Genomic DNA, 27,790 nt, shown 5'->3' on the forward strand with positions numbered 1-27,790 from the left:
TGCAGCTGCTTTTCCTTAGTGGTATTTGACAAATATCTTCTTTAATTGTCAGTTATATTGTGCATTCATGTCACCACGCTAACTACACTAAAGCCACAAACTGGTTTATAGATAATTGTTATCCTTTTTATGCTGTGCAATTATGTATGTTTCATTTAAAATCCTGTACAAATTTCTTGGCTTTCAGTTAATAAGTGGGTGTTTTGATGAAGTAGTCGAAGTGGACAAGATTACATCATCTCCTAAGCACTCAAGCAACACTCATAATTCATTGCAGCTAACAACACGAGATGACATTTTTCTGCTTTTTCTGAGGTTTCCCTGTCTGATGACGTATATATATGAGCTGCTGTGTTGACAGAGGTGTGTAATTGTGAGTGGTGGCACGTCGGCTTTGTGCATGAGAAGAACAGGCTGAATAAGGCAATGCTATGTCAAGACATATTCAAAAAATACTTGCTTCAGTGTTTGTTGCATCTTCTTTTTGTGCCACCTTTGCCAAAAGGTGGACAAATTGTAAACTTTGTAGAATCTTTTTTGTAACCATCTGTCTTTTTTTTCACCAGGTATTTATGCTGTGTTTATCATGCAGAAGCTGGATATAAGCACCAAAACCGATATTTCACGTTAGAACTGTTGCAGAAATCGTAGCTCTTTCAATACATTTGTAGGCAGAACCATATGGAGGCCTGAAAATGCAACAGAGAGAAAAGCTAACCATTCTCCAAGTAACTTTTTTCCTCTCTGCGGCAGCATAGCTAAAGCTGACAGGGGTCCTGCGATACTCTTTGCAGGGTCAGGCTAGAAAAAGGGGGATTAGGATCAGAGACAGGTGGCAAAACCGTTTGCTGTATTGAGAGGACAGATGGCTGATCTTACGCAAATCAGGGTGCTGACCTTTTCTCCCAACAGTACAGTACAGTGATCCACATGAGTGTTTGTCCATGTACATAAAAATCGACCCCATGTGCACTGACACATGCATGAACCCACTCAAACGTAAGCCCTCACATATTTTCTCGAGAAGCAATTTAAACACCAAACAGCTGTTCCCTCATCACAGCTGGCTTCCAAAAGCCATTCACCTTTAAGGACCAACACCTTTTACATGCAGTGGACTCAGATTCCTATCAACGTGAATTATTCTATCCCCTACCACACCTACACAAAAGCATATGATTAGCAGTCTAGCATGGAGGCTTATGTTGTGTTAAATGATCCCTGTGTGAAGGCACGCAGACTGCACAGAATACAGAGCTTTCGTCAGCCCCTCCTGCTCTTTGCAAGCACATGCTGAATTACCTTGTCGCTAGGCAATTATTTGTCCTGTCCCAGCTTTGGAGTGATGTAAATTACTTTAAGTGCACTTTGCAGGGGCTGCCATCATGATAATGATGATTGCAGCAGTGCTTTGACACACACACAAATATTCAGCTATACCTTTACAGAGTGGGTCTGTATTTAGGGGGGCTTCAAATGGGGACACAGTAACTAAGAAAAAACTCCAATAAAATCTGTGTACTTAAGAAACAAAGCAGGAGAGGGAGTCAGAGCTGAACATCTTTCAGCTTTTTTTTACTGTTCAGTATTGTCTGTATTCCACTCTTTTACATTGTTTCATCTAAATATTCACATATCAGTTGCTTTTTCAGATGAATACATGCACACGCATATTTTTCCCGCATCCGTTTCTCCCTTCTTCCTGTCATTTTGAAGGTTAATTTTGTTGCAGTAATTATTGAGCTCCAGCAGGTGTCACTCATGCTTTCTATGCGTATTCTCTGATCTTTAAACTTTCTGATTGATCTCTTTGGTCTGTTGTTGCCTGTCTTTTTAAATTCCATTCAAACATATATAACATGAATGGCATCATTTCCTGTAAATATCAAGTCATGTCAGAATAAAGCTGCAATGACAATGGCAGCAACAAGAAGCTCTGAACCATCGCTGAGGCACAATTATCCATTTTCAGTCAGATGCTGTCTCCTTTCCTTAAACTGTATCTCATCAGAGACAAACATTAGGAAAATAACCTGTCTGCCTTTGCGTGGGCAAAGTGAGGGCCATTTTGAGAGACATCTAACAAAATCTGTCTGAACTGAAAAAAAATGAACAAACACAACAAACCACTAAATATGGAGCGGTGCATGGTAAACAGCAGACAACTGCTCTCATGTTCTGGATACATATAACTGGTAGAAAATGGGCATATGGATGCAAATAGACATGACAGCTAATCAGGGATACTCACATATTATGAAGAACACACCAACCACAGTGTGGATCCCCAGAGCTCAGGCACTCTCCACATGTCCCGTACTGCTCACATGACTCGATGGGAACTTGGGTAACCTGCAAACACATTAAAACATCATTGTCTCAGTGCAGCCAGAAAAGCGTTACAAAATGTACAACAAAGATCTCTGAGTATGCATGTGTTTGTGTGTGAGCATGCTCAGTCCCACACAGACAGACGCCAGTGAAACTATTAATTAATGTGCAATGTTTTGACACAGTTAATCTATGTTATGAAATGTAATAATGTGACACGCACCATTACCCCTCCATCCCTATTAAACAGTGTTATTGTTTGTTGTGGACCTGTTGCAGAGAATGATGTGCCTCAAAATGTTTGGCTACACTACGCCTCTGTATACTGATGTGTGAGATGCCAACTGCCCAAGCAACTGTTGCCTTTATCTTAAAGCCATAAAAACTACTGAACAGCTGGGATCAGTTGGCAAGACAAATCTGTTTTTCTGCCATCAATGGGTTTTTGTCTGCACCAGGGCATCTGTCCACCTAGGTATGGCCTGTGCAAACACACCAACACATGGACGAGTGACAGACGTTTTTCTCAAGAGAGCGTTCAAAGTACAACTTGATGACACAAGTGTAAAATGTGTTAGGAAGAGAGTTAGAGTCAAGTGTATTGAAGAGTATAACTATAACTATATCTAAAATAAACAAAGAAAAGATAAACTTTTGAAATTATCAATGTTATTTAAAAAAAAGTAGAGGCCTGCGGCATGACTGTTAAAACTGGAAAGTAACAATTAAAGCTGTACTGTAAATGTTTTTTTTTAAAATATGACAAGGGAATAAAATTGGTATTTCAGTATTACATGTTGAAAGTGTCAGCAACAATAGATATGATTAAGCGCTTCCAGTGGAAACCAAACACACCCCCATACCACACTAACCCACACAGTGCTATTTGAGTAGAGTCGCATAAAAAAATAAATAAAAAAATATCCTAGTGCTCACTGTACGAACTTGATTTGACTGATATTGTTTTATTCAGGGTTGAGATGTTCCATAACCTATGTAAACACAACACACTAGAGAAGAACAAACTTCACAGCTTGTTTGCCAAAGTGTGCACCACAATCTGGGCCTACGTAACACACACTTATCTCCAGGTAGGTTTTATATACACAAGAGCATGAGTGTTTATGCATCTGAATCTAGTTGTCTGTCTGATGTGGTGCTGCCGTCTCGAACAACCTTCCTTCTTTCTGTCTAGCTTGGAGGGCTTCAGAGTCAAAGGTTTCTGTGCGCTGGTGTGTGTGTGTGGGTGTCCGCCTGTAAATGTACATCTACTGTAACATGAAGCCAGAAAACCTCAATACTGCTCAGCAGATGAAAATGGCATAAGAAAAGCGGGGGCTGAATCAGTTCATTTTAGAGTCTGACACAGATTCATTTCCAGTTTTGTATGTCTTTCAGTCTCTTGGCAAGTGGCGTGTTGGATGATAAGTGCTAGCTCTGACAGTGTTTGCCCTGTTCAGATGCAAACCTCAGGATCACACCAATGCCTAATAAGTGACTCCTCTGTAAAATGTGATGGATCGAATTAAGGGTGCAAATAGCACCTTTTAAGTGTTTTTTGACCCTGTGCATATCACTCACAACTGGGTGATAATAATTGCTGTTAGCAACCATGGACTGGAATTAACTGTCAGTTAGAAATAACAGCTGGGTGTTCATCAAAATCCTGTCTTTTATGGTACACAGTGTTGAAAATTTACAAAGAGCTGACAGTAAAATTTGAAACATGCATCTGTTATTGCATGGATTCTGAAAAGTTATAGTCAGCAAACCTGTCAGATGCTGTAAAACCTGTGAGCTACACCTGTTCCAGTGTGTATTTTTCTTTCTTTGTTTAGTGCTTGCTACTCAGAAGCTCATCATAGTGTCTGCCTGGTCCTACAGAAAGACAAGCCCAGAGGACAAAGAAAGCCACTGACACGGTGGGAAGTTGACAGTTTGTGTGGCAGTTCCACCATGGACACTCCAGTTAGATTAACCCCCTGTCAATTCAACAAACTCTATTATTGTGTGTGTCTGTGTGTGTGTCTTTCTTAGCTTCGGGACAAACAGGTGGCATGCTGTAATGAGCTGCAGACGAGGTCACATCAGCAGCAGAAGCTGCAACCGATGACAAACAAGCCCACCAGGAACTAGACTTGGCTGAGGAAGCAGCAACTCAGTCTGTGTGTGTATATATCGCAAAGCCTCTGAATCTCTCTTAACCACAGAAAGTCGTCAGATCCTTCTCAAAACATGCATGAGGCTGCTGAAACTTTATACTATTACTTTCACAGAGGCCCAGACCCATGAAAGGGTTACACTGTAGAGACAGCTGTCAGTGGGGGAAAGTCAGAGAATAGTGAGGGGAGCTTAGGGTGTCCCTTATGGAGCAGTGTTTAAAGACTGACAGACACAGAAGGCTGTCAGCTGATACAGTACAGACTGAAGAACAAAAAGGCCAGAGAATAATAAGAAAAGAAGGGGAGGGAGGTAAAGAGAAAACAAAAAGATGAGAAGTGAAAAAAAAAAAAACGCACACAAAATAAGAGACTACTCATGTGCACTGTAAATGTGTGTTGTAAATAAATATTGCGCGTCTATGTCGCTGCGAGGGTATTGATGTTTTAGACCAGCATGGGCCAGTAGCACAGAGTGTAGGTGAGGGGAATGTGGTGTGGGAGGGTAGTGGGGGATCACAGCAGCTGTTGCCCAGCACACGCTACAGTCACTCAAAACAGCAGGGCTGCACAATGAAGCCCCTTCTCCAACTGTGAGTCTGTGCGTGTGTGTGTGTGTGTGCGCGCGTATTTGAATGCACACGTGCACAACGCTGCAACGGATGTGCAGATTGTTGTTGTGTTTTCAAAGAAGACCAAGAGTCCTGCATGTGATCTAATAATGCCTTAAACTTTCTCTTCCTCTAGGTTCCCAGAACACATTCATAGCCACAGCTGACCCATAAGGTAAACTGAACATTGTCAGTAAAGATGCACTGTGCGCTACTCAAATGAATGCTAATAAAATTCCAGCTTAAGATGACCCTAGCAGGGGGTTATTCAACCAAAGCGGCTACAGCAGGGCTGCATACTGGAGCGACCTGGGTGACTGACAGTCACAGTCTAAGGTTAAAACAGCTTCTTCTCTTTCAAAGCCTCACGCTGAAAAAAAGACTTCAGCTTTCATTATTATAATAGAAGAGCGCTTTTGTTTACAGGAAAGTATAGCTACAGATTTGGCTAGCATTATTAATGGCCACCCTTAACATCAGGATATCCTTTTATGTATAAATACTAAATTTTTATTAACCCATCAAATTATACAACTGCAGCGGACTGAGAAGGGCATTATTTGTTAACGTCACCGAACATCTTTTTTGTGAACTGTACTGGGCAACTCTTGCTGCCATTAGAGGCCACTAACATTGTGAACTTTTGTTATGTATGATTATAAAATATAAAATTCAACTATTTTTGCTGCAGTGGCACTCAAGACAAAAAACCTCCTAAAAAACAGACAGTTGATAGTCTGGTGGCAGTGAAACAGAAGTAGTGGTATTCAGTAAAAGAGGCATTGCCTTTAGGATTACTAAAAAAACCCAAACCAATGTGTTTTGCCAGGCTGTTTGGAGTATAACAGGGGACAGAAACATTTGGATGTGGCACCCAAGTGGGGCTTACAGTGTTTGCTGATTAGAGAGCAGCAGGAACAGTCTCATCTGTTCCAAACAATCCGTGACTAAGAATGAATGGTGACTCCATTTCTGCTCTGCTGTCCTGGGAGCAAGTCATGCACTGCACTTCCGTGATGGATAGGGAGGCAGTACAGGAGCATAGTTTGAAGAGAAGATGGAAAAGAAGAGTTTTTTGGGAGGGGGGGGGTTTAAGATAAACGAAGACAAAGTAAAGTAGAAACAGCCCATTGCCCTGTGCTCTGATGGGACCAAGTCTCTGTATTGCCAGATGTGCCTCACAAGGCTGAGCAAAAAAGAGAAAGCAACACAAAGAGAAAAATCCCACCATCACCAGTAATAGAGAGGAAGCTATTTTGCAATTGTTACCAAGGTAACAGCCCTGGCTCTGACCTCAGGACCCCCCCCCCCCCTTCATCTACCACCACCAATAATCCCTCCAACCTTCGAAACCTTGAGCAGTGCACGGTAAACAGCTGGCACCTCTGGGACTTCCTGCCACCTACACCTCCTTTTAAACATGTAGACACACACACTGGCGGCTCCTCTACACCCTATCCATTTTTAATGAGAGTTAGCCAGGCTGCCACGTCACTGGAATGAGGCACATCGATCATGAACACAATACCCATTCCAGTAGAGCGAATGAGGGTAAGCATGGGAGGAGTGTATGTGAGAGTGTGTGTCTGCTTGTGTGTGTGTTTATGTGTGTAATTGTATGTGTGTGAGTGAGACAGAGAAACAGTTTGAGCCAGCTTAATGACTAAAGCTCAAAAGCAGAGCAAATACTTGTAGCTGAAATAGATGAAAACATATGAAAAATACAGGCTTATGGGTCTTTTACTCTCACAGTGACCCCGCAGCCAGTTTTTCTTGTATTCAGGCTACCTACAAGGACATCTCAGCCGTTTTTGCCTGATAGGCCACCCTTTAATCTGCTTTAGTAATCCTGCCGAGACTCTTCCTTAGGACAGCAGCTATATCTCCTTGCTTCTGTTTCACCCTGTCCTCCTCCCACTGGTCTTCTTGTCCTCAACTCAGGAAAATCTGCCCACTGTACTCTCTAGGCAGAGCCATCTCCTCTAGCTCACTGACATCCACCCACGAGGATTCACATTCTCTCAAGTTTGCATATGAAAAAAAAAAAAAAGGTTCACCCATCCCCTCTGACTTCAACTTGTTTTATAGAAGTTTTTAAGACTGAATATGAGAATAATTCACTTCTTCTGCAGTCTTACACCGAGGTCGGTCAATGGTTCATGTTAATCATCAACATCCATCCTATATATGGCTGGACCTGATAATGGAGGTGAGGGGTTATGCATTATGGCTGTTCCAAGGATAATCAGGCATCAAGACCCTCACCAATTACACCCAGCGTGATTAAGGACAAAATGAGGGCATGCTCTTGGATGCTGGGGGTGGACAAGATCTGATCCTTTGGTGGCCTTGAGCTGAGTTGTGCAACGATACCACAACAGCTGGAAGCTTTGATGACAGCTTAAACCCAGCATTCCAAGAGCAGATGTGTTAAAGCTATTAGTTACAGCTACAGCTACATATGAATATAATAACGATGCATAATAATACTCCACATCTTGTGCATTAAAAAACAAATGAAACAAAAAAAACCCACTAAGAAGATACACTGTAGCTACACACGTGCTGTTCAGTTCTGAAAGGAACTGCTTTTAGAATGCTTGTTTGTTGGTTTTATTGTTACAAATGCTAGAGGGCTTTGTTACAATTCATTTGAGAGACACACATTTTGTGTAGGAATCCAGAATATTGATTTTTTTTTCCCCACTGTATAACATCTATTAAAAAGCCATCTACAGGATTAATGCAGAGAAGGTTCTGGATACAGGCATAAAAACAGGAAGGATTCAGTGGAAGATGTGGTACTATTTTGTATTAGTGTTTTTATGAAGGTCAGACCCTTTTATACTGGGTGGCTTTCAAACTAACTGGTTTTGAAGTAAACGCAATAACATTCAGAGTAGGTATTAGTCATTGATTTTAAAAAGCTAACCACAGTAGAAAAGACTCCAACAAAATGAAATGATACAGCATGCCTCATCTACAAGCAGCCATCTTCCATACTCCAGAAATGATTGGGTGTGAAATTGGTAGCTTTTAACCTTTTTTGTCACAGCCAACGCTCTCAGTGAATCCACTTCCTTATTTATGTGTGTGTATTCACCTACTCAGAAAGAAAATGCTTGCACATACACATGCACTTATTTAACTATTGGAATTTGCCCATGCTCAGAGATTTGAGTGAACTAAAAACTCAAGACATTGCAGCACTACAAAGCTGGATTTAATAATAATAAAAAGATGGATAAAAAAAAGAGGGACTGGAATCCATACACAACAACAAAGATGGCCATGCTAACTTATTCTGAACTTAAACTAAGCCAAGGTGGATATCAAGACAATACTGTTACCTTTTTATATCAAACAGCATCAATATCTACCCCACATTAGGTCTTTAGCCCTCTCATGCCCCTCGGTCCTGGGGAGGCGTGGCCCTTGGCAGCTCATAAGTAGTAACAGATTGGCAGGAGACAAACTGCCAGGCAGGAAAAAAGGGAAGGAGCAGGTCAAGCGTGTGCCTACTGACCGCAGTTTGAACTCTGATGCTGAACGTCTATTATGTGTCAATGCTAACCCAGGAACAATAAGTACACAAGTAAAGTGGTAATAATACAGTTTAATGCTTTCCACCTAGCATCTCTTAACTTAGAATAACTGTTTGGGTGTTTGTTGTTTAGGAATACATCCGGATAATTCTCTTACCCAATTTAAATGCCATAAAAAAGGGACCCTTTTGACTTAGACCATCCGAGGGTTAAATGATTAAATCCCTTTGGGAGGAGACTTATGGGGCGATCGTGGCTCAAGAGTTGGGAGTTGGGAGTTCGCCTTGTAATCGGAAGGTTGCCGGTTTGAGCCCCGGCTCCAACAGTCTCGGTCGTTGTGTCCTTGGGCAAGACACTTCACCCGTTGCCTACTAGTGGTGGTCAGATGGCCCGGTGGCGCCAGTGTCCGGCAGCCTCGCCTCTGTCAGTGCGCCCCAGGGTGGCTGTGGCTACAATGTAGCTTGCCATCCCCAGTGTGTGAATGTGTGTGTGAATGGGTGGATGACTGGTTGTGTAAAGTGCTTTGGGGTCCTTAGGGACTAGGAAAAGCGCTATACAAATACAGGCCATTTACCATTTAGTGACAATAAGCATATACAGGTTGGTCTAATTATTCTAAAAAAACATAATCCACCCCCTAAAAAACATGGACTTAGTATTAATTCAGCATTCAACAGACCACATACATAATACAGCTGTGCACGCATTGCATTGGATTTCTGCAGGCATCCCCTGGACTGACCGACAACTGTGTGTCTCAAAAGCAAAATGGGGCATTGGGCAATCGGACAGTGGAGGAGGGAGATGGGACTGCCTCCTTATCTTTGTTTATGTGTGTTTGTGAGTGTGTGTTTAGGTATTACAGGCTGGAGGACTAGAGGGAGGAGTCATAGGGGCCTGTGAGGCAGCGGAGAGAGAGCAAGTGTAGAAATAATGGAGTGAGGGAATCGACCAGTGAGGAGGACGAAAAATACAACCAGTCAATACAGCTGGGAGTGTATCAATTATGTATGGCTTCAATTCTCTTTTGGGGTAAAAAGAGGTGGGGAATTGGCTCGTTCCAAAAGCCTGTGTATTTTTCTACTGTTTATTTGTACCTCAACTGTGGCTTTGCATATATTGTAGATCACTGAAGCTCTCAATGTTAACAGCTTTCATGCCCTCAGCACTGTTAACTTGCACTGAAAAACTAAAAGCATTGACAGAAATCTGATTTTGTGCCTGTTAATAATCTTAGCAAAACACTAGCAAGGGAAAAATATGTTTATTTACTTGTGCATGACTTAACAACTTCACTTGATCACTTGAATCTTAAGCATTGCAAATGATACCAGCATGGCTGTTACTTCTTTCCACGTATCATTTGCACCTTTTTACACAAGATAAAGATGTTAGGACTGATATTGGTGATATTATGTTAAAGTCCCTTGCTCTTTTCCTGACCCTTTACTGTCTTTTTTCACTTATCTTCTCATCTCCTCCCTTATGTTTTTCCCTGCCTTGAACACACTCTTCCACGCTCCAGTGTTCCCTCTCCTTTGCAGCTCCCAGTCGAGGTGGCCTCTTTGCTCAGTAATTCAGTCAGGAGGCTAAAAGGAGGAAATTACATCCATGCTGCCTGACCACTTTGAACTCTCAGCCCCCCTCTACTATGCTTGCTCACTGGCAACTGGTTTAAAGGCCCACACTGACATTTAAGAAATGGGCACAGGGAGCTGTGAAAGCGCCAAAGAATATTTTTGAGTGTGCATGTGTGAGCGTGTGTACTCATGCAAAGACAGATATGACACTGAGAGTGATGACATGAGGAATTAAGTTTTTCTGCATTATATTGTAAATGAAGCCTGTTAATTAGAGGGTTTGCACTTAGAAAGCACATTTTTGACAAACTGTATTCATAAATGGCAACACTAAGCCACTAACCACTAAGAAACAGTGAGTCTTCACTGATACTAACAGTATAGGTTATCTGGAACAGCAGTCAAGTGAAGTAATAATATGATATGAAATTACCAGTGTATTAGAAAAACTTTAGTTAATTCAGGTAAAAAGGTTGATGTGAAAGATTCAGATCAAGTGTACTTAACCTGCAGCTGAGAGGAAAGTAATGCATATATAATAAACGTCTTTCTATGAGTGATACTTACATCAACATTAACAAATGTTTTTTTGTGAATCCTACATTTAATCCTACACTTGCATCTTTCCAGGTCAGCCTTAATGATTAAAAGTCACAATGTCTTTTTGCAAAGCTTCAGCCATTATTAATGCAATTTCTTGCCTTTCACTCTACCTGCTTTGCGTTATTTTTACCCACCTGTCTGGACTGCTCATCTATGTCACATTTATTTTATATTGGTCGCTTCACTGTACCTCTTTGTCTTTCGATCCATCTCTGGCCTGTCTGTCCAAGTCCAACTTGTGTGAGTGCCTCTCAGTAGGGTGCCAGATTGTCAATGCAGCCAGTAATGAGGTGTATGCTTCAGTCAGCATGTGAGGAGTTAATAAGGAAGCAGCAGAGGCCATCACACATCAACAACCATGAGTGTGTCTGTGTATGTGTGTGTGTGCATGTGTGCGCATATGGGGAGGGTGTGAAGGCAACAGAGCCTCCTTGGCACACTTACGGCTGTCTGTCGACCGACGGGGGTATTGATTTGGAGGGGAAAAAGCAGACAGAAATGAATTCTGATCCACAGAGGTACTCCACAGTGCATGTCTGAGTGTGTTAGATTTTGTGTGCGTGTGTGCCTCTGTGTGCAAGAGTGTGTGTGTGTCTATGCGTGCATGCATGTGAGCATGTTTGTTCTCTTTGTCTCAGCATTTCTCCCAGTGTACATGATGTACATACAAATGAAGGGTTTGGTTACACCCCACTGCTCTCTGGGCTGTTGCTTGTGCACAAGGGTAAGCTTCTGTGCATGTGGGTCTGTGTGCGTTTGTACCCAAATTAGGGTGGGAGGCATTGATAACTAGGCTCAGGTGGTAAAGAATAGCAACCCCAGCCAATGTTTGTGTATGCGTGTGTGTGTATAGCTTTGTCGTATAGGTATCTTTATCTAGATGCATGCATGCACATATGGATTGTGTATTTATTTGCATTTGTAAAACGCACGCTAAAACACTCCTCAGCTGGAGTTCATATGTTGAAGTATTATTGAGGCTGGAAGACTTTCTTAGGACCTGTAATAGTGCTTGTGATTGAATTCAATTTGAGTCTATAAGGAAAATACAGACACAAAGGTTTCGGGCGAAAGACGCGTCTGCAGTTGAGTGAAAATCATCAGCTTTGCTTATAAAGAAACTCTGTGGTGCGAAGGAGAAAGAAAGCAGTGAGTGATCTTCGTTGGTGCCTGGGTGTTTTTGTTTGGCAGAAGAGGAAAGAAAGAAAAAAAAAAATCAACATAATGAGACCAAACTGCTTTTGTGTCTCACTCTCTTCGTCTTTCTTCTCTCTCTACCCTCTGTCTCCTTCTCCCTCCCATCCCTCGATTCTTAGACAGCTGCTTCTGTGCAACCAAATTAACTGCTCCCCAGCTGCTTTTGGAAAGTGTGAAATAAATAAACGTTTTGCCTCCGAGGTATAGTGTTTTTGGTTACACATATAAAGTTTAAACAGCTCAGGGTGCCGCCTAAATTCAGTGTGTAAGTAACAAAATTTGCGATTCAATTTAGTTACCAATTTTAGTTGTAGTACTTTTTTTTCCCCTACTCAAAATCCCCTACGACTGCCACTATATGATCTTATCTTTTACCAATATGTGATCTTTGTGGCTACAAATATCCGATTTACAAGTCACCAAAAAGAGTAATATTTCAACAGGCTGTCAGCAGGCATACTGTTTAAATCACTAGTCTTATCTTGCCTGTTCTCTTTCTAATATTTCTCCTCAAATATTGCCTTACAGATAGGGAACCCTTCCCTGCACATTCATCTACTTTCTTTAACAAAATGTATGTCTGCACATGTCTGAGCAGTCAGAGAAATAGTCATCTGTTTTTGTGTATATTAAGATGTGCGTGTTACAGAAAGTTATTTCTTTAATATTTGCTACATAAGTTCTTCTGTGAGGGGTATAATTTACAATTCCCATTTCCAGGCCCACCCATCTAAAGTTCTTCAAGGTGGATTTAAAGATGAATACGAGTAAATAAAAATAGTACACATTTGTAAGTTTTATGTTATATTTACTGATTTTCATGCATATAATGCTGTTCTTCTGTCCAATAATAGTCTGAAATAGGGTACCAGTCTTCTTTTAACATCACAAAACACCCTAACTGTCACACATAAATACACATATCCCAACGTAAACCCACACTGTACAATACTACATCCATCACTGGTGCTCAGGCTGACAGTTTTGTCAAAGTGAGCCGCAGGGGTTAGGAGAATGGCAGTGTGGGATTGAGTTCTCCCATCGGACGCTGTTCTGACAGGAGAGGGGAAAAAAGGAGAAGAGAAAAGGATGAATGAAGGAGGAAAAATTTGAGAATGTGTTACACAACCTTAGCAAACAGAAGGAAAGAAAGAGAAGAAAGGGTTGAGCTGCCATGGCTAACCCATCAAAAAAAAAGACACTCTCCTGCTGTAGCCTGTTTACTAAGACTGGCCTTGTGAAGGACAGACAAAGAGCATATTGCAGGCCTGGCAGCATGGCCACATCACTCAGTAACTCAGTAAAAGACACACACACACAAAGGACCTCCTGAGCTACTACGCCAAACTGTGGTAAATTAACTTAACCCAAACAGCAACACATGTACTCATTGACAAATGAATGTAAATGCATTCACATGTGTGCACATACACACTTCTTCACCCCTTACAAAGCAGCTGGCAGTGTTGAAAAAAAAAAGGGGAAAAAAAAAAAGAGTATCTCCCTTCCTCAAGTAATAAAGCTCAGTCTACAGAGTCAGCCGGAGACCTCTATATAAGCACCTTTAAAACAGTGCAGGGGACAGCCTGCTGTTATCCAGTCATGTGTGGGCTCACTTTCAAAAACCATGTACAATACACTACACTTTGAGAATACTAAGAAAAAAGGCAACCAAGAGATGTTAAAAAAAAAAACCAAACAAAAAATGCGAAAAAGCGGGAGTACGCAAGACTTCCAGACATTGCCTTCCCCAATTATAGACCAAACAATGCAACCACATTCACTTTACTCTTTGCCTGGTTCCTGACAAACCCTGTTGTGATTCCTTCAACTGGCACTCCTGTTTCTCCCTGACACTCTCTAGGCTCTAATTAGGCTTGTAAATAATTATTGCAATTAAAGCCTACAATTAGGAGGACTGAAGCACTGCCATTAGTTTCACAATAAATGTCATGAGCATTCTGCATAGGCGCAGGGAGGAAACAGACAAATGCTGTGCCATTATAGAGGCAGTCAGACAGTGAGAGTGAAAGAGACAGAAAGGGTGGGGGGGGGGGGGGGGGGGGGGTTGTATGAAGACAGTTGACATACTCACAGCTCTTAATTACAGAGCTGATTATTCTGGCAGGATTGGTGCTGGACTGTTACTTTAGCTCACATTCTCCAAAGTGACAAAGTGTGCAGGCACATATGCACTCATGAGTTAAAAAACAAAAATCCCCAGACACAAATTCAAAAAGGTGGATCCTCTGAAATGGAAGCACAGTGAGACAAAAATAAACAGAAACAACAAAGAAACAGAAGCAACTTAGGACTGAAATAGGAGGTTAATCAGAGATAAACAGTATTTTTATAAATGATAAGGGGCTTTCAACAAGCTCAAGAATAAGTGTGCTACTCAAGGTTACCTTTAGTGAGGACTTTCTGCCTTCGACTGGCCTCATCTTTTGAATGTTTATTTCTAAATATTTGTAATTAGCTTCCTTTGTAAAACACTAATTTACTCTTCTCCTCAAATATGTGTTTGTCTGTTTGAAAAATTTTGCAAGATTTCCTCACAATCAGCACCAAAGTGTAAGTACAGATTTCTTAAAAAACGTTTTGGTCTGGGCTATTATGGAAGCAGCAGTTGACTGCAGAGAAGCAGAAGCAGAGATGTCAGAGTCTCTAAGGATGAGGTACCCTTATTACCTCATATTATGTTACAGGGCCAGTGAATGTCGCCAGCAGAGGAGTTGGGGTGGGAGACAGCCACGAGGTTTAAACTGGCACTGAGAGATGTGCAGACATGCATGATCACAAAGCAATACACAGCCCTGACATAGGTATGCACATGTGTCTAGAAATGTACTCATTTGCAGAGCATTTCGCCTATTTCACCTTAAACAGAGATCAAGCTACACGGTACTGTATATTTCTTTATACTGACCTCCACTGACACAGCAGGAGCTAAGATGTGAGGGTGGGAGAGGGGAAAATGAGAGGGAGTGCAGGCTGGGGTGCACTGGTGTGCTTCTATTAATTAACAGCTTGATGGGGGCTGACAGGACGTGTGCTGCTATCAAATAATGAGGTTAGGATTGGCCAATGGTTCCAGGGCACAAAACCTGATTAACACTAATCCTAGCTTAAGTCAATTAACAATGCCTGCTCAGGGACTAATGCAAATGAGGGGCCTTTGTTAGGTGAGCTAGTGCAAACGGAGAAAACATGGCTTGACATTCAGACGTGTAAAACATCTCTAGATCATAGTAAAAAGGGTGACAAACATAAAAAGTCATAATGAGAAAGAAATAGCTGACTTATGTAACGGTGTCTCTAGAGCAGGGTGATATGATCAAAAATATTTATCACGATATACATTAGAAAATTTGCGATAACGACATAATTGACTATATAACTGACACTAGACAAAATACTTTACAACTCCACAACTTTATTAGTGCAAAAAAACCCCCCAAAAACCATCAATGTATTTTCACTTAAACAAGCAGCTGTTTTTTATGTGCATTAAAGTTATATAAAAATTTTACGGTGCAAATGCAAATTCCTTGCTGACAGTTTAACCAAAAGGCATTTCCAGTGGAAATTGGCCGACATATCCTCAGCATAACCATGTATAATACCCACAAAACTTAAAAACAGGTTATACACACACAATGCGGAAATATTAATCAAGTGGTGCGGCTTCGTAGCTTAGTAAAGTCGTACTAAACCATTTGACAGATTTTCGAGCGCCGTGTACGACATAAAATCGTTTCGAGGTCAGTAAACACAACCAGAATTCATACATAAGGCGCACGGGATTATAAGGGGCACTGTCAATTTTCAGAAAAATCAGAGGACTGATTTTAAGTGTGCCTTATTCTCCAAAAAACACGATGATAATAACGACGGCCCGCTAGCATGCTCTACCAAAAATAGTGCTTTGTTGTGTAGCTGACGGACGAAAGCTAAACCAGTTCCACACCACTGAAGTTGCAGCATTTTTACAAACCAATTCTGGTTCATCCGTTTCATTCAACGATCCGCTTTCGCCCTTCTCATTCTCTGTCGCCGCCATGCTTTTTCCGCCATGTTTGCATGAAAACAAAGGCACTGTGCGTGCGCGTTTTACCCATATTCTATTGCGATATTTCATTTTCTTATCGTTGCCCAACATTATACCGGTATTACCGTGAACGGTGTGATATGGCCCAGCCCTAGACGTCTCTTCAGTCTGATGCAGTCAGTCAACCCTTAGACCTCATACAAGCTTTGACCAAAAAATTTAAAAACATTGCATACAGATTAAACAATAAAAGAAACGTCTATTAAACCAAACATGTGAATGTGTGTCAACACGCATGCATGTAACGTTTAGAAAAGGGGAAATTAAATAAGGGAACATCAAATATTCTTTGAAAAGGTAGTTTAAGCCAAAACACTTTCTTTTTACTTGCAGTGTCATGAAGATAACAAATCATCACATGTACTTATCTATTTCAATAGTAGCTTAAATTAAAATTTCCACTTGACTCAGCACTGTCTGGTCAACCACCATGCCTGGTCTGTTCTATGTGCTGCAGGCACTGCTGAAACTATGTCTAAATTGGTCCCAAGTATCTTTTTCTCCATTAGGTTCTGTAATATTAAAGTTCACATCAGTCAACATATAGGCAGATCCCAATATAGAGCCCAATACAGCTATGTGCCAGTCAGGCTCCAATTAAATGACTTAATTGGTTTTTACAGTCTCGATCACAGGATAGCAGGTGAAAATCAGCCTGGTTTACAGTGACACTCAGTAATTATGATTAATGTGCAAACTAATGCACATGATAAATAATAAACGTGCAAGAAAGGTAGCGAAAGTGCTAATTTAAGGCAGCTATAACTAAATCTAATAACTTGTGGTCAGATTATTTTAAAAGGAAACGAAATCAACACATGCATGCAACAGACACATATATGGATACACAACAAAGCTTCTGATCGAGGGAGTTTGACAAGTGGAGAGACAGTGTTGAAACTAGTTTCTTCAGAATGAAAAGCTAAATGGCATCATCAATAACATTGGATGTCTGTATTGACAGGGGAATTTATCCTAATTTGTCCAGGTGTCAATATCAAGTGAAGCTGTCAGGGAAGCAGCTAAGAATCTAAGCTCAAGCTTCTAAGCTACAGCTCCAGGCCCCTGTTCAAACCATGGAGCACCTGGGTAAGTAAGCAGTCATGCGATTAATTTGCTGGCCCTCACTCCAATGGCTGCCAAACTGACCCCGCTGTTGTGCTTACATCCCAGATAAAACATGGTGGCCAATCCATCAAGGCCAGTGTCTGTTGTCTAACTGACAGCACGACGTCCCAGAGATGTCTGGTGAAAAACAGACACCTGTAAGCTAAATCCTCCCTCATCATCCTTAAGGGTGTGATCAAATGTAGATATGTAGTCTATATGATGGCCCATGAGATGACAGTTTACAAACCATTTGTTCATGCCCATCTTCTTCATTGTTGTCAAACATATAAAGGACCTGTTGTTTTTTGTCAGTTGTTTATAGAAAACAGTCCTCATTTAATCTCAGTTGAAGTCAAGTTAGGTACAATAGATCCTAAAAAAACCCAACTTATATTCATGCAGCTCAATAGCCAGTTACATACAACTTGGGAATTAGGCAACATTCAGGAACATTTGAGGGAAATCTATTCTTACAGTCTGTGGGATTTGGAAATGAGTTGCACATTCAGGGGTAGCAGAGGAAAATATTCAGCATTCTGCTTTCTGAAAGTGAACTGTGTTCAAATGGGACTGAGGAAAGACTCGGGGAGTGAGATGGCTGCAGAACTTTATAGCAATGATAACTGAATTCAGCATAACAGCAGATTTATATTCCCAAAAGCAACTTCATCATTGTCCTCTGTGCTGTAATGGTATACGGTTAAGTTATTGGGACTCTTTATCTGAAAGTCATAGATAGACAGATTGGTGAGGGGGAAAAAAACAATTTAAGGTCAAGAGTCAAACGCCTGAATCATCTTCGTGCAGCTGTGTGCTAGCTAGACTGCCCTGGGGCAAACACGGGGTCAAGGGACCATGTGCAAGGCAGCACTTGCTGAGGTAGATGCCAGAATCCCTTTTTGTTACCCCCTCCTGACAAAATGAGAAGGGAGAAAGATGGTGTGGAAAGAAGCTCAGTAAAGTGCTAATATCTCATGTTGCTTTTGGTCTGTATTAATTTTTTGGTTTGAACTTTTGCTTCCTGACGAGAACATTTGGGGAAACATACAAACACACACCCACTCACTCTCACCAAGTCACGAAAAACAAAAAAACCCAACAGGAAAGTCCAGATATGTACCTAAATGATAATGCTGGTTTATTTCAAGATTTATTATCGAATGCGCTCTTTGTACTCACCACCTGTGTTGTAGAGACTTAGGGAAACAAAGAGCGTGTTGAGCTGGGCTAGAAGCATTCGCTGCCGTGTTTCATAATTTTTTTTTTTCATGAATAATTTTTAATATATGTGTTTGAGTCTGCAAAAAGCGAGACACAACAAATCTAGGAAACAAAAGGCTTTCTGGCAAAATCGCTGCTAGTCGCTTTCTCTAAATTTGCAGAAGCTAGATCTATAGTAGAGCAAACGCGGATTGCTTGTTATTAGCTACAATGTGTTCCATGTCACACGTGTGTGCTACATGCACCGAAGTCTTCTTTAATAATGAGCCAGTAGCATGTCAGCTAATCTCAGCTTGGATGAGAAGTGAATGAATCCTATTTACTCCTGTCGTTATAACCACTGAACCCATTTCCACCTAATCTAACCACACCAGCCAAACAAAGGTTCAAGGGAAGTAGGGGAAACAGAAAAATCTAGGGGGGAGGAAATGGGGGAGGTTGGTGTTAGAACAGGTTGCGAGCAGACCTCCTACAAAAAAAAAGGTTTAAAAAAAAGAAAGAATTCATGCATGGATTTCAAATTTCACAGCTGAGTACCTGGAGGAAATTGCCAGGCCTGGAAAAGAGGTCTTCTTTTCTTTTTGATAATCTGTGAGCTGTAATGTTGCTGTTCCATATATGAAGCTGGCTAAGGGAGGAAGGATGGAATACAAGGATTGGAGGCTGAGGGGGTTTAATGTTTGCTAAAGAGCCAAGAGTGTATTGGAGAGTGACAGCAGCACATGGCTGAACGCCTCTATAGGGGGAGGACTGTGTGTCTGTCCATGAAAGACGAGTCTGTTTTACAAGCCAGCTCAGTATCCCTCAGTTGGTCATGCTAGCAGGAATTTCACACTTATCCTTATAAAGAGCTAGCAATTAGAGGGACACTATTTCACTGGAAACACTAAGTCTTTTAAGGTCTATTATGCACCATTGTACACCATAGCCATAAAACATTACAAAAACCATTGAGCTCCATTACAAAGTCAACACCTGCCTCCTTTCTTGGGATTAATTACAGCAAGATAAAAAAGTAACCACTTCAGTTTTTTGTGTGAGGATTTCTCTGAGTTTCCTTTTTTTAAAAAAAAAAAAAAACGGTATTTTCAAAAACCTTTTTTCAGACAGAACTAAAGCCACGCCACAGGTATCACTTCAAAACCCTTTCAGATGATAAATCTTGATTATTCCCCATGAATAATACATTATAGCCTGGCTGCTGACCAAAGCAACTGAAATAATACAGTCACTGATTCTCAACCATGTGTGATGAGTGCTTGCCCCGAGTGCCAACAGACAGAGCAGCACAAAACACCACAAAAGACATGAAAGGGAGTCATACAAATGTTGATAATCTAGGCCCTATAAGACCCCATCAGTACTGGAGTAGCTGTCACCATTTATCCCAGTATGCTGCATTCTGTTGATAAACTAACAACAAAAAGAAACAAAGGCTGCTTCGGGTCTTCTGTGGGCCACAGTGGCATGTGTGCTTGAATGTTCTCCCATATGTCTAAACTCCTCAAAAGCAGCACACTACACAAAAACTACACACGTACATACTCAAACACAAACCTGCCCTCTGTGGTTAAAAAAAAAAGAAAAAAAAGAAAGGGGTGTGTTTGCATTCTCAAGAAAACAAAGCCTGACAAAAGAAACTCTGGAAGTATACTGGAAAAAAGGAGACGTTAGTAATGACAGAAAGACAGAAAAGCTCTTTCCACACATATACTGAAGCCTTGAACCTTTCTAGACATCACCCACAGGAGGTGCACGTTAGAATGCAAATGAATCAGTTGAATCAGGCATAAAAGGGTCTTTACCCTGTCGGCTCCCCAGTACAAAGTCCATATGATATCTGGCTGAACCATGTGAGAACTCCAGAGAGTATTTAACTTTCTGGAGATTCTCTCATGTGCCCTGCCACCTGCATGCTTTGCCCAGGTGCCACCCCTGATGAAAACCAGGCAGAATGTCTGCAGTAATGAAAATGCATCTTACATGAAGCGCTACATGCGATGCTGAATGGCAGCCAAATCTCTTGATAATGTCCACAGTTTGTCTATCATCAAAAATCCATAAGTAATTTTTTTTTTTACTTAAAAGCCAACAAAGTGACCACCTTACACATGTTTAAGTCTCTATACACTGGCTTCCAATATGTTTAATAATTCATTTAAGATTTTAATAAGCCACCATATATTGTACTGCATGCTAGCCATAGAATCCTAGGCAGAGGATCTTTTATCTGTTGTAAAGGTGAAAACAAGAGGGGACAGTGTTTCATGGTCTGAGCTCCATTGCAGCTCTTCTGGAATGAAGATATTAGGTCAGCTAAGCCATTGTGCTGCCTCATTAAATAATAATAAAAATATGAATAATAATAACAATAACAACAACTATGAGGATTAGCCAGATGGCAGATACTGAATTTCCAAAACCAGTGGCTTAGCTCTACTGCAGCTGCCATTCATACTGTACATGAATACTTTATCAATCTAATTGCAGAATCTGGAGAGACTGTTATAATACTGGAGTATTTTTTGATGCATGTAAAGTGGCTGCTAGTATTAATATTAAAGAATAACCTTTGAAGATAATACGTGGTGCATAACCATGTGTGCTTTGTAAATGTAGAGGAAGATGTGGTACTCACTTCGAAGCCTAACGCTTTTGATACAATTTATGCAGAGGTGCTGCAGGAATGTAAGACATATGACGCATCGAGACAGAAAAGACTGTCTAGGCAGCAGCTCACTCGAATCTCCCAAAACAGCAATGACAGCAGAAACCCCAAATTTTTGGATTATTGGTATAAATATAGAAACAGTTGCGCAGACAATTCGCATAACATGACTCAAACATGTGATCTGGCAGAAATCCATACAACGGATCTGCCGAATCACGGGATACACAAGGACATTTGTAATGCACAAACTTCAAAGTCAGTCCTAATAAAATTAAACGATTTTATTTGATTAAACCAGCATGTCTTGTGATTATTCAAAAGAGGCACCATAGTGCATATACACAGATAAATCTTGAGATGAAAACCTGCTGTTATGTATTTCAGGACTGTCAGTAATGATACAATACCCCTACAGGAGGGCAAACACACACACACACACACACACACACACACACACTGCTCAGGGAGTAGAGAAAGCCAGTGAGCCAGGTCTTTTCATCAGTTCCACTGCACTGCCTCGCATTGGGCCAATCTCACCACATCATTAATATGGTGAATGCTATTGTCATTGCATCTACAAAACAAAAGCACAGTTTAACATGGCAGGACGATGGATCAAATATGAAAAAGGGAGCTATTAAATATGTTTGGAGGTGAGTCAGTGATGGTGTCTTGTGTGAGAATGTGAGAAAGAAACAAATGAAACAAGAGAAAAGAAAAAGTTTGCTAAAATATTACACGAGGAAGGTTGTGTGCAAGTCAGACTGAAGATTCACATGCAATAGGCTATAGGTAATGAAGTCTCCATCAGCCTTATGGACTTGCCATTACAATATTGAGAGATTGGTGTTTTCATGTATGTGCAGTTCCAGTGTTTTTATAACAGTGTACACATGATAAGGAGAACCAGTGCATTGTGACTAAATGTATGTAAATGAATACTAAGGGAAGCATGTGTTTTGTTTGTGTGACTGTGTGTGCATCCCCGTGGGTGCCTGTCTGCATGTTTGTATTCACAGAGGCGTTGCACATCCCACAATTCTTAGCCACAACACAGAGTGTTGTGTGTGAGGGTGTGAGGACAGGAGAGAGAGAGAATTCTGGAGCATGGCCTTGCTGAGCAAATTTTACTCTTGCTCTCCCAATTTCTGTCCGTCTCCCCCTTAATGTCTGTCTCTCTCTTGCTCTCTCTGTTCCCTCTATTTCCCACTGTGCCAAACACAGAGGACTTCTTTGTTATTCAGAGTAGGAAATGCAACTGGAGCCAAATCTGCCTTGGTTTCCGTTTGATATCATCCCTCCTTTGTTCCTGCCGTCTCCCATCGCCATGTGCTTGGCCTTAGATGGCATTAGTCAGACACATGGGAACAAGTAGAGCTTAGACAAGATATAGCTCGTGATGTCCTGGATGTGTGACTACAAGTGTAGCTCGAGGTGATATTTAAGCTTATGATGAGATAAAGGTCAAACTGGGCAAGACAAAATACATGCAAATTTGAATTCCAGGCATACTCCGGAAAACTCAAAAATATATTTGGATCACAGCTTTGCAAGAAAGGTCTTCATACGAAAAAATATGTTGTTTTACCTAACATACCAAAAAAATGAGGATAATTTTGAGCACAGTACACTGCTGTGAAAAATGAGCTCATGGCTAAGCTGATACCAGTCTATGCATTCAGCTGGTATTTCCCATATAAGACATGCCACTCAAGCTGCTTTAGCCTGTCCAGAGTTGCTGCACACCTGCAAGCTGCTTTGCAACCCACTTTCAAAAAAACTCCTTTACATGGTATATGACTTAATGGTCATATTTATTGTCATTGGTATCAGCTCTGTTCTTGTTGCTGATCTCAGTGTTTTTTTACTTTCCATATATGCACAAGGATGAGTGGGGATGTCCTAGAACAAGCAAATACCAAAATGCAACCAAATATATATTACTGCAGATGAACATAACGTTCCTTTGCCACTGATTGAACTGTTTCCAACTGAAAGGGCCATATGGGTCACATGCACAACCTCTCTACAGACACTGTCAGATATGGTAAATGGCCTGTATTTGTATAGCGCTTTACTAGTCCCTAAGGACCCCAAAGCGCTTTACACATCCAGTCATCCACACATTCACACACTGGTGATGGCAAGTTACATTGTAGCCACAGCCACCCTGGGGCGCACTGACAGAGGCGAGGCTGCCGGACACTGGCGCCACCGGGCCCGTGGGCCACCACCAGTGGGCAACGGGTGAAGTGTCTTACCCAAGGACACAATGACTGAGACTGTCCAAGCCGGAGCTCGGCAACCTTCTGATTACAAGGCGAACTCCCAACTCTTGAGCCACGATATGACTATCAGGAGGTGTCTTTCAACATGCATGCCAACATCCCTGAAGCAATTGAGCATGTTTCAGTATGTGTGTGCGTGTCTGTCTCCTTCGATCCTCCCTAACCCCTAGAGAGGAAGACAGAAGAATCCCTACACTGAATACTAATAATATTCACCACGATCACCTCTCATTCAGATGACTAGCAGTTATGAGCTCAACATCAAAAGCTTCTTTCATCTGCAGAATAAGTGAGAATAAAGGATTTAGTAAATATGGGAAAGAGACTTTAGAATCAGTGCAAACTCTTCTTTACTTGCTCAGTCCATTGCTTCAGAGTCATCAGTTCATTGTCCAATACCTGCATCTTATGTTTATGCATGAAATTTTTATATTTCATTTAATATCAATATACATGTTTTGTTTATATATACATATCTATGCAAACCTCCTCCAAACATAGAGATGTACAGTTATATCTTTTGATTAATATACTATATAAATACTTATAAAGAGGCTTGATAAACTGTATTATTGTGGGGTCTTTACCTAAGAATATAAAGCGCTTTTGAGGCGACTGCTGCTGTGATGTAGCGCTATATAAATAAAACTGAATTGAACTGAACTTAAATAGTATAATTTGGCCTTCAATGTACATTTAGATCCATAATTATTTTGACAATAATTGTAATTTTCACTCTGGATTTTAAATCAAACTGCCAATATTGGACTGAACTGAAGACTTGAAGCTTTAATTCAAGGGGTTTAACATGAGGACTGCATTAACCTTTAGTAATTATCAAAAATTTTATATATGGTCCTAATTTTCAGAGGCCTGCATATAATTGGACATGATTGGCCGTTTCCCTTAATATATCATGAGAAATTAACCAGATAAAAGACCTGGAGTCCTAAACACTGAACTTGCATTTGGTAGCTCTTCACAAGAAATCTCAGCACAAGCTGTCAATTCAACTGTACAACATCACCATTAGTATGAAAAAACAAAAGAAACCCTAAAGAAATAGCACAAACTTTAGGAAGGGCCAAATCAACACACTGGTACATTCTGAAAAAGAGAGAAGGCAGAGCAACACCAAAAAAAGCATGTAAAATGACTAAAGTTTTCCCTTTAAATACATGAAATAAAGACAAACTTGTACCAGGATGATGGTAGGAGAGTATTTAAAAAAGGTTAAAATTAAAGAACAGCTCACGATCCATAACGTAGTCTGTCAAACATAGTGGAGGCAGTGTTATGGCATGGGCATGTACGGCTGCCAGTGGAACCAGGAGACTAGTGTTTACTGATGATGTGACTGCTGATAGAAGTAGCAGGATAAATCCTGAAGTGTACAGGGCTATATTCTGAGCTCATATTCAGCTTAATACCGCAAAACTGATCAGACAGTGCAAATGGATGATGAGCCAAAGCATATTGCAAAAGCTACCCAAGAGTTTATCAAGGGAAAGAAACTGGATATTCTTCAGTGAAGGCATAACAGCACAACATTTGATGATCTGCATGGCTTCTAGAATTTAGGCAGCCACTGATTGCAAAAGATTTTCATTCAAAATATTTCTATTTAAAATAATGTTAGCTGTCTAATTAAATTTGGGGCTCTTAAATTGAGGGACTATGTATTGTTGTAATTCCTAAATAGTTATTGCAGCACTTGTTAAACTCCTTAACTCCTTAAATTAAAGCTTAAAGCCGGCACTCCAGTCACATCTTGATTGCTTTTAGAATCCAGAATGGTAGTGTGCAGAGGCAAAATTGTGAAAACTGTGTAAATGTCTGAATATTTGTGGCGATGACTTTAGCAAGCTTTAGCAAAAAAAGATAAACTAGAATTATAATCTTGGAATATTTTTTGCTCAAAGTACTGAGCTGTTACTGGTGAAGTGATCCGACTTTGGCTTTATTGTTATTCTCACATCAGGTAGGCAGCTAGAACTGTGCAACTTTTCAAGTGTTTGTTTTTATATATATATATAAAAAAAAAAAGAAAGTGTAAGTCATGTGCTGAAGGATAAAAAAATAACGTAGTACTACATTTACGGCTCTGTTTTCCCGTCTCTGAATTGGACATCATTTCAAAATTACTCTTTTACACGTTATCCATCCACCATGGATTCAACCCATAAGCTAAAGCTGGGTGTGTTAAAAGAAGAGATAAGAGGAGAGGATGGCAATCTATCACCTCACACTGACAGCCTTGCACGTTGTCTCTCTCTAGGGCTGCTACGCTGCCACGCTCCCCTGCAGCTGCTCCTCTCCTCTTCTCCTCCTGTTGTCATCTCTTTTCCAAGACACCATGTTTTCCCCTCCTTTGCATCTCCTCCCTTCTACTCTGCCCTTGTGTCCCCTTTTACCCTTGTGTCCTCGCACTTCTTCTACCTGTTTAGTATGTCAGTTGCATTGATGGTTATCAGCTGCTGCCCACCCAGACTGCAGTGCTGTGTCACTTCATTAGAAGTGTGAAAAGATGACCTTGCACTCTGTCTCCATTTTTTTTTCCTTTACTCCTAAGTCGTACACTCCTCCAGCTGTCCCTTTTCCATCATCACTCTTTCTCCCATGCTTCAAGCAGCCAGTCAACCTGCCAGTCTCTGCCCTTCTTCTCCTTCATCCACTCTCATTGTACCTTATCTTTTCCTCGTCTGTCTATTTCGTTTTCCCTGCCCTCCTTGTTCTCCTTCATTATCAAATGCTGTCACAATGTCCCCTGCTGTGCCACCCTGGTTATTTATAGCTAACAGTAGGTGGTGGATTGCTGATGTTGAGAGGTGGGCCATCTTGCGCCCTGCTGGAGCTCACACATTCGCACAATATTCCTGACATTTCGAACATATGCATACAGAGACAAAGGCACATTAAAACCATCTCTTCTTATGTATGGACACTTGCGTCACATATTTTCAAGCATGCAGCTTTCAAATACCTACCTGTCTCTCAGACATGACGTAGAGGTAGTTGCGGTCAAGAGAGAAGGCCATATCCCTGAGGACAGGGCTCCCATCCTTGATAACCGAGATCGTTTCATACTGAACACCACCGTGAGGAGGCCCATCAACACGAATCTGACAAAAAACAGAACACAAACAGGTCAGATTTAGCTATTTATACCTCAGTGACAGCAGGAATAGTAAAACCAGATAAAAATGATTGACAGGAATGACAAACATGATTCATTTTTTTTGTTTTTGTTTTGAAAAACACTGAAATTATTTAGCTACTTGAAGTTTCAGTTGGAGGTGGAGATTCTCCTTGAGGATCGCTTCCACTAGAAAGAATGAATATGAATATGACATAAAAGCTTTTTTATAATTGCCAACAACTGTGCAACAAACCATAATATTTTCATAGTATGAGGTAATGTAAGTCCTCTATAAGTTCCTTGTAAGACGGGGTTATAAAAACTGTGCGGAATTATTTGTGGATATTATTAGACCTTTGTGAAACTTGAGCTGTGTTTTGGTTTTCTCTTTCCCTCAGTGAATGATGTATTTGCTCAGGAAAGCTTTGAACTTGAAGCCAAGACCACCTTACTGCAAAAGCAATGGAAAAGAATTTAAATGACTTATATTAGGCATCTGACCCAAATGGGCCAGTGCTAGCCTTCGTCATTCATTAGATCCCCTTGGCCAGACATAAACAGAACAGCAAATCTTGAGGAGCAGCATGGGTTGTCTAAACTTGAGTGGGGGTTTTCTGACGTTTCTGTGATGTCACATGTCACTAGGCCCTCCTCCAACCATGAAAGCTGATGGCTTTATCATCTGTCCATCCTTGCATGCCTCCATCCACCCAAATATTCATCTGTTTATTCAAACAATGACAGCACCAAAGAGCTGTCAGGCTCACAGAGGGGAAAGTCAAGGTCATATGTCTGTCAAAACAAGATCTACAGCGAAAGGGGGGGGGGGGGGGGGGGTGAGAAAACGAGTGCACGCACAAACTGTTGTGTACGAATGTGTGAGCAAGACCATGTGTCAAACTGCTGGATGATCAAGTAAGAGAAATGTGATTTAAGTTCACACAAAATCCCTGGAGCTCTGCCTTCAAAGCTTGAGGGTTAGTTGGGTACACGACAGCAGGCACCACAGTTAAGGAACAAAGCTCAAAGTGGTTAAGCCTTCCATGGCTGACCTACATCTGACCTTGGCAGACTAATCCAAACATTGAAAACAGGACATATGTGAAAACCATATGTAGGAGGAGAAAGGCAGGATGTGGGGGCCGTGCCAGTCTTCATCTGGTTACTGACACTGCAGTGTGGAGGGAGACCTCAGCAAATATGCTCATCCATAAAGCATGTCGG

The 27,790-nt window shown here is 41.0% G+C and overlaps 1 protein-coding gene across 3 annotated transcripts in view; it reads right to left on the bottom strand.

The window, feature by feature from the left end:
- The window catches only part of plxna2 (plexin A2), a 160,804-nt gene that overhangs the window by 67,060 nt on the left and 65,954 nt on the right, over positions 1–27,790 (bottom strand). For all 3 annotated transcript variants that reach the window (XM_026153904.1, XM_026153903.1, XM_026153905.1), the window contains exons 4-5: positions 26,415–26,549; positions 2,252–2,352 (exon numbers count right to left, since the gene is read on the bottom strand). In XM_026153904.1, the coding sequence (XP_026009689.1) occupies positions 2,252–2,352; positions 26,415–26,549 (236 nt within the window). The remainder of the gene's footprint in view (positions 1–2,251; positions 2,353–26,414; positions 26,550–27,790) is intronic.

This window comes from Astatotilapia calliptera, chromosome 20 (assembly GCF_900246225.1).
Source record: "Astatotilapia calliptera chromosome 20, fAstCal1.2, whole genome shotgun sequence".
NCBI classification, from domain to species: Eukaryota; Metazoa; Chordata; class Actinopteri; order Cichliformes; family Cichlidae; genus Astatotilapia; species Astatotilapia calliptera.